General features: G+C 40.4%; 2 protein-coding genes across 3 annotated transcripts; one reads left to right on the top strand and one right to left on the bottom strand.

Moving 5' to 3' along the window:
* Window positions 1–404: 404 nt before the first annotated feature.
* Window positions 405–4123, top strand: LOC106940407 (short coiled-coil protein B). Of its 2 annotated transcripts, none has more exons than XM_015023144.1 (4): window positions 405–554; window positions 1187–1253; window positions 1412–1492; window positions 2540–4123. In XM_015023144.1, exons 2-4 carry the CDS (start codon window positions 1238–1240, stop codon window positions 2680–2682), a joined length of 240 nt encoding a protein of 79 aa, XP_014878630.1. In that variant the 5' UTR covers window positions 405–554; window positions 1187–1237; the 3' UTR covers window positions 2683–4123. The 2 variants fall into 2 exon arrangements, with proteins under 2 accessions (XP_014878630.1, XP_014878631.1); XM_015023145.1 differs by having other exon boundaries at window positions 1136–1253.
* Window positions 4124–5008: 885 nt separating this feature from the next.
* LOC106940406 (alpha-1,3-mannosyl-glycoprotein 4-beta-N-acetylglucosaminyltransferase B-like) lies at window positions 5009–11527 on the bottom strand. The gene is made up of 4 exons (XM_015023143.1): window positions 10918–11527; window positions 8895–8970; window positions 7737–7849; window positions 5009–5282 (listed from the first exon to the last, which is right to left on the bottom strand). The coding sequence occupies exons 1-4, from the start codon at window positions 11020–11022 to the stop codon at window positions 5265–5267; spliced, it is 312 nt and encodes a 103-aa protein (XP_014878629.1). The 5' UTR covers window positions 11023–11527; the 3' UTR covers window positions 5009–5264.
* Between the last annotated feature and the right edge of the window lie 11 nt (window positions 11528–11538).

Here is an 11538-nt window from a genome sequence, read left to right as displayed (position 1 = left end):
GAGACTATGCTAAAATTTTTAGTCAAGTTAATTTTAGGGTTTGTAATTAATTAGGTTTTAAAAGAAAACTACATGTTGACAAAATAAGTAACATTTTCAATTCAAAAATCCATTTTGCAGTTCTTGAGCTCAACAACAAGGGTATTTATTGTATTTATTCTGTTATTCAACCATCAGATTGGTGCAAAGTGTTATTATACCCATTCAGATTTTCAGTGTTCCAGACAGGAAGCCCTGATCATTCATACAATTTCTTTAGAAATGTGGAATGTGAACGTTGACGTTAGCATTGGGGACGTCTGTGCTGTTGCAACATGTTAACACTGTGCGCAAGAATTATTTGCATACCAGAAACACGCACACAAAAAAGATTCGTCTAAACATTTCACTTCGTGGTGGTACATCGCCGTCCAGCGGCTAAGTTGTGTATAACTTGTCCTGTCTAAATCAAACAGATGGTGTCAAACATCAGCTAAGCTAACACGTACAAACCTTCAAATTTTCTTTCGACGCTTCGCAGTTTAGCGCAGCGCCTCTTGTTTTCCCATCATAAGGTAGGTTTCCTGGCCACGGCTACACCATAGGACATGTTGGTTTGTTGTCACTGATGCTAAGCAGCCTGTAGCTAGCCTGTTAGCATGCTCACAGCTAGTTAGCAGCAGCAGGCAAACACAGCTGACCTCTTCTTTAGCTTCGGCTACCAGGGAAGCCAGTAGTTTTCACACAACGGGTTATGTCACAATGGTGACCAAGTTAGCATGTAGACCAGGGGTGGGCAATCCTGGTCCTCGAGGGCCGGTGTCCTGCAACTCTTGGATGTCTCCCGGGTCCAACACACTTGAATCCAACAGCTGAATCCCCTCCTCAGTGCAGTCAAGTTCTCCAGAGTCCTGCTAATGACCTCATTATTAGACTCGGGTGTGTTGAAGTAAATATGTATCTAAAAGTTGCAGGAAACCGGCCCTCGAGGCCTGGAGTTGCCCACCCCTGATGTAGACTGTCGGTCTACAATAGCACAGCATTTAGTTAAATAACGACTGTTTGTGTCAAGTTTAAAAAAAATCTACTATAAATAGCAGTGATTTAACGGCATTTAGTGTGGTATTTAAATCACACCAGGGATCATTCTTCACAGATCTGCTCCAACTGTAAACTCTTTAAATGGTTCATCTGAATGTGTGCATAGTGTCTGAGAGTCGCAGCCCTGCATTCCAAAAAGGAAGACGAGTACTTCACCATGAGCTCAGATGATGGTGAGGGAGCGCGCGCGCACGCACACACACACACACGCACGCACACACACACACACACACACACACGCACGCACGCACACACACACACACACACACACACACACACACTCAGTCTATTTTAAGTTGATTGTAAAGAAATCAGTGTTTCATGGCTGCAGGTGACCTGGAGAACCAGGCTGAGCTGGAGGAGAAGACCAGACTCATCAACCAGGTGCTGGAGCTCCAGCACACCTTGGAGGGTGAGAATGTCTCCCTGCACTCACTGCTAACACAGGACAACACCATGAGAACAAGCCTAACACATCCATTATGGCATGGTGACTATGCAACATTACCTGAATCCTGAGTGCGAGTGTTTCTAGTTGGTCAGTTATTTCTGGAATACTATTCCACATTTGTGTGGATCAGCTGGGAGGAAGTGGGGAATTGCGAGTTGACAGAGTGATCTGGATGGTGGCAGGCAGCGGCAAACAACGAAACGTGCTGCAAACGCATGAGTGATCCAAACTCCAAAACACACAAGCAAATCAACAGAAAAACAAACAAAAAAAGGCTGCAGTCCCAGGAAACAGGACCAAGGGAGAAAATGCTGTGATTAGTAGAAATGGCTGAGATGAAATGCTGCAAGCTCTCTCTGCAAAACAGAAGAGCTCCTGACCACTAGGGGGAGTCAACCAACAAATCACCTGGGATCAGACTCTCAGTAAAGATGGAAGGTAGAAAAGGTGCACTAGTCTTATTGAAATGCAATCTTTTTCAATATTCTAGAACAGCAGTATATTTATTTAAATAACAGTAGCTATTCTAGACTCCCCCTAGTTTTAATGGAGTCTGCAGTTTTTCATGTTTGCATTTGTTAAAGCCATTTGCCCCATTTTCCCTTTTCTTTTATTTCCTGTGGTTGCAGTGTTTTTCTGTTCTATTGTGTGTTTTGGAGTTTTAATCATCCATGTGTGTGCAGCAGCACGTTTGGCCGTTTGCTAAGCGTTTGCTCCTGTAAGCCACCGGAGATCTGAGTTTATTTATAAAGATCACAATCTGGTTAATATACAACCTGTAAATGATCATAAAATGTGTTTTTAATCCAGGTTATATTGCAAAGCACACTAATCAGTTATGTTTTTGTAACTTAAAATCTTTTCCTCCTCTGAATCGGTGCAGTTACTTTCACTATAGTTGGACAGTTCCACCTGACATCGTTTACTACCTTAGTCAACGTTCCTCTTCTGTAAGGCAAACAGCCTTGCAGACTGACGTCCTGGACGTGGACCATGTGTGTGTTCCAGACCTGTCTGCCCGGGTGGATGCAGTGAAGGAGGAGAACCTGAAGCTGAAGTCGGAGAACCAGGTTCTGGGCCAGTACATCGAGAATCTCATGTCTGCCTCTAGTGTCTTCCAGACGACTGACACCAAGAGTAAACGGAAGTAGGCAGAACCTCTGACATCACAGGGCCCAGTCAGACCCAGAAAGGTCACAGTGTCTGGCCTCATGGACTCTTTAATAACATCTTGTCTGGGACATAATGCCAAGCCTGAATGTAAACATTGGTATTTATCTTCACTTGACCACTAGGGGGCAGTGTTGCTTTGTTTAGATAGGTTTTGGAGACGTCAGATACATAAGCTGGTTAGAAGGAGGAGGAGTCAGCCTGAGGATCAGCAGGGGATTGGACGAATCATGTTATGATGTAATGAGCTGTTTCATTTCTCAGTATATTAGTTTACTTGACTTTTTTTTTCCTAGCATAGATTTCAAAACGGAGTTTGATTAATTTACACAATTATGCTAACTTTTCTTTTCAAACACAGGTGGAATTTAGGAAATCCAATCAATTTTTAATACCTGAAGCACTCGCACTGTAAATACTGTGTTATAAACAAGATACATGACATCACTCAGGTAAACTACACATTTGCTACATAATTTAGTTACGAAGCAGAAAAAAGAGGATAAAAATAAACTTATCTCCATGGCTGCTTTCAAAAATCTGCTGTTCATCTCATATGAGAAAGATGTAGGGCTGCAACTAATGGTTATTTTAGTAATCGTTTAATCTATCAATTATTCTGGTGATTAATCAGACAAAAAAATTGGTTCATTCTACAGATTTTTCATTTAATCATGTAAGCCTTTTTATACATTAAGAGACAATTAATTCAATTAATTTAAAAATAATTTTATTGCCAAAGATGCAGCGCAGTAGCGTACAGCATGTTGTTTTAATAGCCATATTACCTTTTTTTGAGTCTGTAACTTCTAGTTAACAATTAGTTGACAATTATTTCAATAACCGATTAATCACAATCACTCCAATTAATCATTTCAGTCCTAGAGAGATATCAATGGCAGAAAATCAACTGTCGGACAGCCCGTTTTCTTCATGCCGTCTGATTGGAGCGACTCAGACCATTGGTTCTGCAGTACCAGCTGCTCGCTCTGAAAGCACACAGCCTGAGATCCGCCCACATCATCCTGACGGCCTGCAGAGCGATGGGGCTGCAGTGCTTGGAAGCGCAGGTGGCTGGAGGGCAGAGAGACGGTTTATCTGCTGGCTTCGCCACTCTGCTGCCGGAGAACAGCAGAAACAACACTGCCTTCTGGTGGTCACACATTCCATTACGTTCTGTTGTCTGAAACATGGGGCCTCTGTCCGTGTTCAGAAACCCTCAGTGAGTCAGTATTAGTTCTGTTGTACAGATGAAGCAGTCAGTGTTTCCTGCTGCGCTCAGTAACGTCTCTGTCTGTGCTTCCTGTGATTGGCAGCCATGTTAGATTTAAAACACAGGTCTTCTACCCTGTTGTGCTTGTGGATTGTTTTTATTATTTCTAATATTGACTGAATAAAGTTGTGATGGTTGTTTCTGATGAACATTTGTCAGGCTGTTTTTGTGGATTTAATAAAACATCAGACTGCTGGTACTGATGGTTTGACAGACTATGCACAAAGGAGCTAATTTCTCATCTCAACTTCCACTCATGAAACTTGAAGCATTTATTTTGGATTTCCTGTCTCAGACTGACACAGATTAGATAATTATCCATCTTTTTCACTTTTTTTTTCAAAAGAAATCTGCCAGAAAGGTGGTTGATGCAGATTGACCATTTTTCTTTAGTTACAGCAAATTATTACTGACAAAAGCTTACAAAAAAATAAGTACAACACAAATCTATGTTTTTTGCTTTCTCATTCATTTCACAGTAAACAGATTCAGATTTATCAACTGACTTTAGAGATCCAAAATCTGCTTTTAATTAATTTATTGAAAGTGGCTAAATACAGTTAGTATTTATAAAAGCAGAGTGACCCAAATACTGTTTTTATAGGCCAGAAAATTTTTTTTTTTTTTTTTTTTTGCAAACTTTAATAATGTGAAAACCTTGTTAAGATTTGGATCTACAGTGATTTAAACTTCTATTTCCTGCTTGCATCTAACTTGTTTGTAAGTAGATTTTAAATTACTTAATTTAATCTTGAATTATGGTCTCGTGGCTGCAAAAAAAAAAAAAAAAAGAAAAAAGTCTAGGGATTGCCAATGGTTCCCGGGCCCTACTTTGAGCACCCTTACTTTAAATTCATGACTTCAGGTTGATCTCCATTGTTTGGCATATTTTCTGGGTCACTAATAGACAAGAAATCTGATCTGTGGAGAGTTGGTCTATATGAACACAGGCTTTTTGTTCACTAAAGGTCATTTTTAACATGGTTAACAAAGTAAGTCAAGTCACAGCCTAAAAACATGAAAGGCAACCCTGGTTTGATATTTCAAACATGTTTATTTCTTAGAATAAAAATCTGTCAAAGTGCAAAAACATGTGTGACAAGTTATGTTGGTGTAAACCCATCAGTGGGTGGAATGCTTCTTCCTCCACATGGTTACTCAACATGAGTCAGGTTTCTGTTTGAAACTCCTCTCAGATCACCAACAGGCGATCTGCTCATCAGACTTCAGAGCTGCTTCACAATATCACTGTAGTTAGAGTCTTTGTCCAGCAGAGGGCGCGCTTTGTCTTCATACCTTGATGTGAATCTGACGTGCAGAGGAAACCAGAATGACTGATCTTTTCAGTTTGGTTTCAGTATTACTAATGTTGTTTGTTTCACATTTTTCACAGCTTTGCAACGGATCCAGGTAAAAACCTCCAGCAACCAGCAGACATTCAGAGAAGAAGACAATATAACGTGATGTTTATCTGAAAATTATCAAATAATCTGAACCATAGGAAATTTAGATATTTATGAGAGCAAGTTGAACCAGTTTCTGCTGCTGTACCCGTAACTATCATCTAAGTAGCAGCCACACAGTTACTAGAAGGTAACATTTCCTTATTTGTGTAGCATCTAGAACCTGCAGACCAAACAGGTCTGAGCTGAAAACATGACGGGCAGACAAGAAGTTGAGAGCTATCTTTATCAGACACACTACCGTCTGCTTCCTCCATGTTTCTGAGCTCAGACATGTTGGATGTGTTTCTACTTGTCCATCTGTGCATTATCCCAAGAAACGATACCCTGCATAGCAAACGCAAGACAATAAAAACCCAACAGCAGCTAAAAAATGTTTCTTATCTGCCTCTCTGGTGGTAACCATGACTAAGAACATCTTCTTCCCCCCACAGCTTCCCTCCACATGCAGACAAACTAAACCATAGCAATGAATCTGGACACGCTCCAAAGCTCTCAATCCAACCATAAACATGGTTCACCTCTGACGGGTTATCTCAAAGCTGCTGGTTTGATACATTACAGAATTTGTCTGGTTGTGTCCCTGTGACATAAACAGTCTTTGTCTAGACATCATGGATCTGGTGAAAGATCAGACTGACCAGAAACATTTTGCGTTTATTTAATAAGTGACCAGACTTTCAGTGTGTCTGGTATCTATTGAGAAAGAAAATAATTAGCTAGGTTAACTCAGGAGGCGAGGTAGAGAAGAAGGGAGGGGGAATTATATCATCACAAAACATCAGAGGAGGTTCCAGTAACCATTAAACTGGGTACCTTCTCTGTGGACTTCCTGAAAATACTGACAGCATGTCTGATACATTTGTGTTTCGGTTGTGTAATCAGGTGAATGCAGATCTATCTGGGTAGATCATTTATGTGTAGATCTATACCAAAGTTTATAGGGCTTCCTCAATCACTTTCAGTTAAGGATCAAAAATGCCAAAGGAAACATAAACGCTGTTGTAACTCATATCATTCAAGTAACTTCTGACTGAAGACCGCAGCTGTATGACAGTCTCATGACTGTCATGACATGCTAACAGCTCAGTCTCCAGGCAGACAGTAGAAACATGTCCTGGATGACAATCATCAGCCATTAGCAGATTTGCTAATCCACCTCATTTGCTTTTGCCGCTCCTCTTTAAATCTCTGTCAAACCGTATGGTTAGAGATACGGTTTGACATTATCAACTTCCTGCTTTGAAGCCTGAAGCCTGTTCAGCTCCTCTGGGATTTGTCACTCAGGTATTATTTGAGTTTTTAAGATGCTAGTTACCTCCTACATTTTTCTAAAAACCATACGTTGTTCCCATGGTTATGCATCATAACAACTGTCCAAAAGTAAAAATAAAAATAAAAAATACTTCTAGCTACACAACATCTAAAGACAGAGGGAATATTCATATAAACATTCAACAACTCAACCTGAAACTGATGAACAAAGACCAGAAACAGAAGAAAGCAGAACTATAGTCACAGAACTAATCCAGCAACAGAAACTTTTAAAGGAAGATGATTCTAACAGGTTATTTTGTGTTCAATTCAATGCCACCAGTATTAATACCGTCCCGACTGAGTTGAATACGGGCTCAGGGAATGTTACACAGGCTCATTTAAATCCTGACTTTCAACTTCTGGAAGTATGAGCCAGGTACCTCCCTGATTTAAACTCACCATCCTCGCCTCATAAACATCCTGTTTAAGAATAAAGACTATCATATAAAAAAAAATATATATATATATATATATATATATATATATATATATATATCAGAAGAAAATCTCCATAAATTCTCTCTGTGTTTATGTACATACACACAGTTAGTGAGATGTGTAACCATGTGGGATTAAACACCCGGCCGGTGTGAACAGGACCCTGAAATGCGATGTTGATGTTGATGCCACGGTTGAACAAACTGAACAAACCTCTGGAACATTAGGTCTTTTTTTTTACTGTGTTTTGTATATTATAGCATTGGCGGTTTGTATACTTGTAACGTGATAGTGGTGGATTAAATTGTTCTTAAACTTGTCTTTTGCTCTTGTCACTCGCATAATTTAAACACAAACTCCAGACTGTTTGAATAGAAAAATTGGTTTGTGAGTTAAAAATCATTTCTGAATCGAATCGTAACCCTAAAAATCAGAATTGAATCTCTATGCCAAGAAAGACCAAAGGCGTAAATGAAGGGAAAATCTGTGCACATTCTCTTAGAGGTTTGTTGATGAACACTAACTCGGCGTTCCAGGTTCTGACCTCGCTCAGCAGAGCCCAGACATCTGAGTTGGAGTGAACCACCAGGCGCAGAGCTGAAATGGGCTGCAGAACTTCATCGATTTCTCCTTCAGCCACTCCGTTGTAAAATTCATCTGCAACAAACACAGCTGGTTACCTGCTGCTGTCACAATCACAGTACAAATAATTCAGCTCCTTTTTAAATAAGAAAAACATTTTCTTGCATAGAAATGCAACAGTAGCCTTCCTTTAGTATACGCTTGATCATTTGCAGATTAACTGGTTAATTTTTGCATTAACCAATTATTAACTAGACAGCAAAAGGTTAATAAGATTTTTGAGTTCGTTTACTCCAGTTAATTAATAAATTAGTTGACAATTACTTTAATAATTGATTAATCATAACTAATCGTTTCAGACTCTAGCAGGGTTTAGCTTTTCGTTTTCACACATATTAATATCACTGCTCTTTGTATAGCCTGCAGCCATTTACACAGACACCGTTACCATGCCGATACTGACCCTTTGCTTCTTTTTGGAGATAATTAATTACTCCTGATCGACAGCACCTCTAGAACAACGCTGGTCTGGAACGTATTTGGTGTAAATGTTGCTTTTATCCTCAAACTTCCACTTCCTGTCAGCTTATTCTTCTGGAAAAGGAAACGGTATCCGTGGAGCAGGCCTGACATCAGAAAGGTCCGACTCCATCCAGTATCACTGTTTACAAGCTGCTCTGCCTTAACAACATGCATTCCCACAGACTTTCTTCTGCTCACAGAAGAACCTCCATGGCAGGTGGCCTATCGCATGCTGAGTAATCAGTTATGAGGCTTGATAACTGATAACTCTCCTGTGGATGAGGTTCAGGTCTGTGTTTTATAAAGGGCCATGCAAACGTGATGGCACCTGTTCCATAAAGCCAGGCTGTTTATGGTCTACTGCACACTACAGAATATGACTGGAGGGAGTGTGTGTTCAGTAAACGCCATGCTCAGAAGCAACGGCTCCTTTTAGTTTAGTCTGCAGGCTGGATGCTGTCCGTGCCGAACACCAGGAGACAAACCAGCTTATTAAGACTAATTCTGCTTTTCTTCCATACCTTTGCTTGCAGTGGTGCAGAGTAAGATCCACCTGACACATTAAGGCCACCATGTGATGGATTCATCATTTACTCACCAATAACAATGAAGCTGCTGTCAGACCGCTTGTATTTAGATGGTGAGCCAGCCAAGAGCTTCTCTGCAGCCGTTGTCTATGAAACACAAACACAGAGGAGTCAGAGGCTGGAGGACAGAGAGATGCCTAGTAACCATGTTTTACCCCAGTACAGAGAGGGACACCATGTTTTACCTAATGAGTGGTGAAGTCTTAACATGATTGTTTATTGCTAGGGTTTGAAAAGAAGGGTGCAACATGCAAACCCAGGAATATGAATGAAGTGGAGGCCAGAGCTCAACAGCTGGTGTCTGCTCTGGCTGAATAGTGGCGGTCATAGCCAGTTTGGTGCCCTGGGAGAACCACCCTGAACATTTTATGTAGCAAATCTGTGTTCACTTTTTAGAATCTGTTTGATTAATCAATGAATCATCTTATGGACTAACAGCCAGTCCTGGAACTGGCTGACTAGCAAAATAACTTCAGGTTCAGAAAGCTGGATGCGTGCCAATAAAATCAACCAAAATTTGGTTAATTGTGGGAGATTGGCCAACACGTGCATGTGAAACTGATCTTAAATACTACTGCGAAGTTAGTTCCATTTTGATCTTCACTGAGCGGGGGCTAATTAATAGACCCACCCACCAGATTACGTCTACACATGTGCTCTTAACAATAGTCACCCCACTGTTGCTAACATAGAAAATTTCTATTCAGCCAAAACATTGGTTTTGATCAAAATTACAATCAGGCAGGACAGACGTTGTAAAGATCTGCGATCGGCCCGAAAACTGCAATTGGTGTACCTGTAATCACCATGGTAACTAGTATTACTCCTGGACAGCTTTTCAGTTTACAGATCAAACCTAAGAAAGCATCCCTCTCCACTGATGTCCTGTAAATGGTTAAGGACATTTTGTTTTTGTTAGATATTGGAAGATCTCATCGTTCATCCAACTAAAGTCATTTTACCTGAGGCCTGGGTTGACTAAGTGCTGTATAGAACAACTTAATTAAATATGATTGAACAATAGGATTGGTTCAACTGGATATCTTAAAATGAGCCTGAACATTTCAAGAGAAGCAACGAATCAGTATTTTCTTGATAAAGCTTTCATATATGTCTTTATCTTGCTGTTCCAGCCTGATGAGGCGCTGTTTGAAGTGGATGACCGTGACTTGTACACTTCATAAAGTAAAACTGGTTTCTGTGAGCTTTCCAAAATAAGGGTTTTATCTTTTGATCTTTTGGTTGTCCTATTTCCCTCCATTTTGTTCACTGAGTTTCATTCAACCTTAACTCGTCTGTTTCACACAGCAGTGATTGTGAACGTTGGAATTTCTCGCCCCATGCAGACTGAATCCTCCAACAGGCTGATAACGCCTCCGTCGTCTTCATCATCACTTCCAGGTCTTTTTTTTGTTCTGAGGCAGATTCTCATAATTTTCAATGTTTTCAGCAACTTCAATCAGAAGAAGCTTCACTAAATTGGTTTACTTTCATTTTTTGTTGTTGATTTGGCCAAATTACCTTTGACTTAAGTTTAGTCACTTTTTTAAAAATACCCAATTTCTAGAATCATTTCAATATTCTGATGTTATAAATTTAAAGAACATAGTTTTCCTTGCCAGCTGTTCCTGCCGTGCAGCAGTTCCCTTTGGCCGCAGTGCAACCTGAAGCCTGGGGACTAGACTTATCTCCTGTATTGTGGTTTCCCTCTTATCTTCCACTCAGGGATCCAGTGTCTGTCTAACTTTACTCAAAGGTCAGCTGTCACATAAACACTTTTCCCTTTTAGCGTTCCTCAAGTGTGGCTGAACACACACACACAGTGCGGTGGGTGGTGCAGTGATAACAGATAGCTTGTTCTGGTGGGTGTTTCCTGTTACATTGCCACTCTTTCCTAAGGCATCAACACCTGCAATGAAAACCAAGACTCTGGGTGCCGTCAGCAGGTAGAGCAACTAGAGAACTAACATTCACATGGAGCACACACGCGCGAGCACGCATACACACAGACACACAGACACACGGGTTACTCACATTGCTGGAGAGCACTTCCACTGTGGTGTTGTGGAATTTATCCCCCACTGCCTGGCTGTTTCCACTACGAAACACATACCTACAGGCAAACCTGTTATTAGTCATGTTTATTGACTAATAACTCAGTAATAGTGGTGGACAAGATTACCATAATGCTTAATTGAGTTTATTGCAGGGTCTGTAATTAATAAATTGCGATTAATCACATTTTATCAAAAACTATATCGACAAAATGAGCAACATTTTCATTCAAGAACCCTTTTTGGTGCTAAATTGATTAGCACCAAAAAGGTGCTATCAATCTGATTATTGAGTAATCAGGCAACTCAGCTCACCAACTAAGATATTTGTTGTTTTAATTCTGTTATTTAGATTATTCCACCATCAGATTGGTGCAAAGTTATTCTATGGATTCCAGAGTTTCAGGAACTCCTGGTCATTTATGGAATGTCTTTAGACATGTTGGCTGTAGATGACGACGTTAGTGTCTGTGCTGCTGCTACATGTTTAGCATTCAGATAACATTCTAGGCTTGAATAGCTATGCTGATAAGCTAACTCCTTTTAGCACAACAACAGTCTCTTCCAGGGGTGCGATATAGGGGGGAATGTGATGACAATT

The sequence above is a fragment of the Poecilia latipinna genome, unplaced genomic scaffold, assembly GCF_001443285.1.
Source record: "Poecilia latipinna isolate Pla-1442-1.1 unplaced genomic scaffold, P_latipinna-1.0 Scaffold3213, whole genome shotgun sequence".
In the NCBI taxonomy this organism is placed as follows: Eukaryota; Metazoa; Chordata; class Actinopteri; order Cyprinodontiformes; family Poeciliidae; genus Poecilia; species Poecilia latipinna.
Note: the sequence above shows the minus strand (reverse complement) of the source record. Positions and strands in the feature narration are given on the sequence as shown.

Bases quoted from the DNA above. Each gene is read 5' to 3' on its own strand.
- LOC106940406 (XM_015023143.1), bottom strand. From the start codon at position 11,022: ATGACTAATAACAGGTTTGCCTGTAGGTATGTGTTTCGTAGTGGAAAC. The intron at 8,971-10,917 runs GTGAGTAACCCG...TGTGTTTCATAG, and splicing joins TGGAAGTGCTCTCCAGCAAT to ACAACGGCTGCAGAGAAGCT. The intron at 7,850-8,894 runs GTGAGTAAATGA...TGTTTGTTGCAG, and splicing joins CAGCAGCTTCATTGTTATTG to ATGAATTTTACAACGGAGTG.
- LOC106940407 (XM_015023144.1), top strand. The intron at 1,493-2,539 runs GTGAGAATGTCT...TGTGTGTTCCAG, and splicing joins GCTCCAGCACACCTTGGAGG to ACCTGTCTGCCCGGGTGGAT.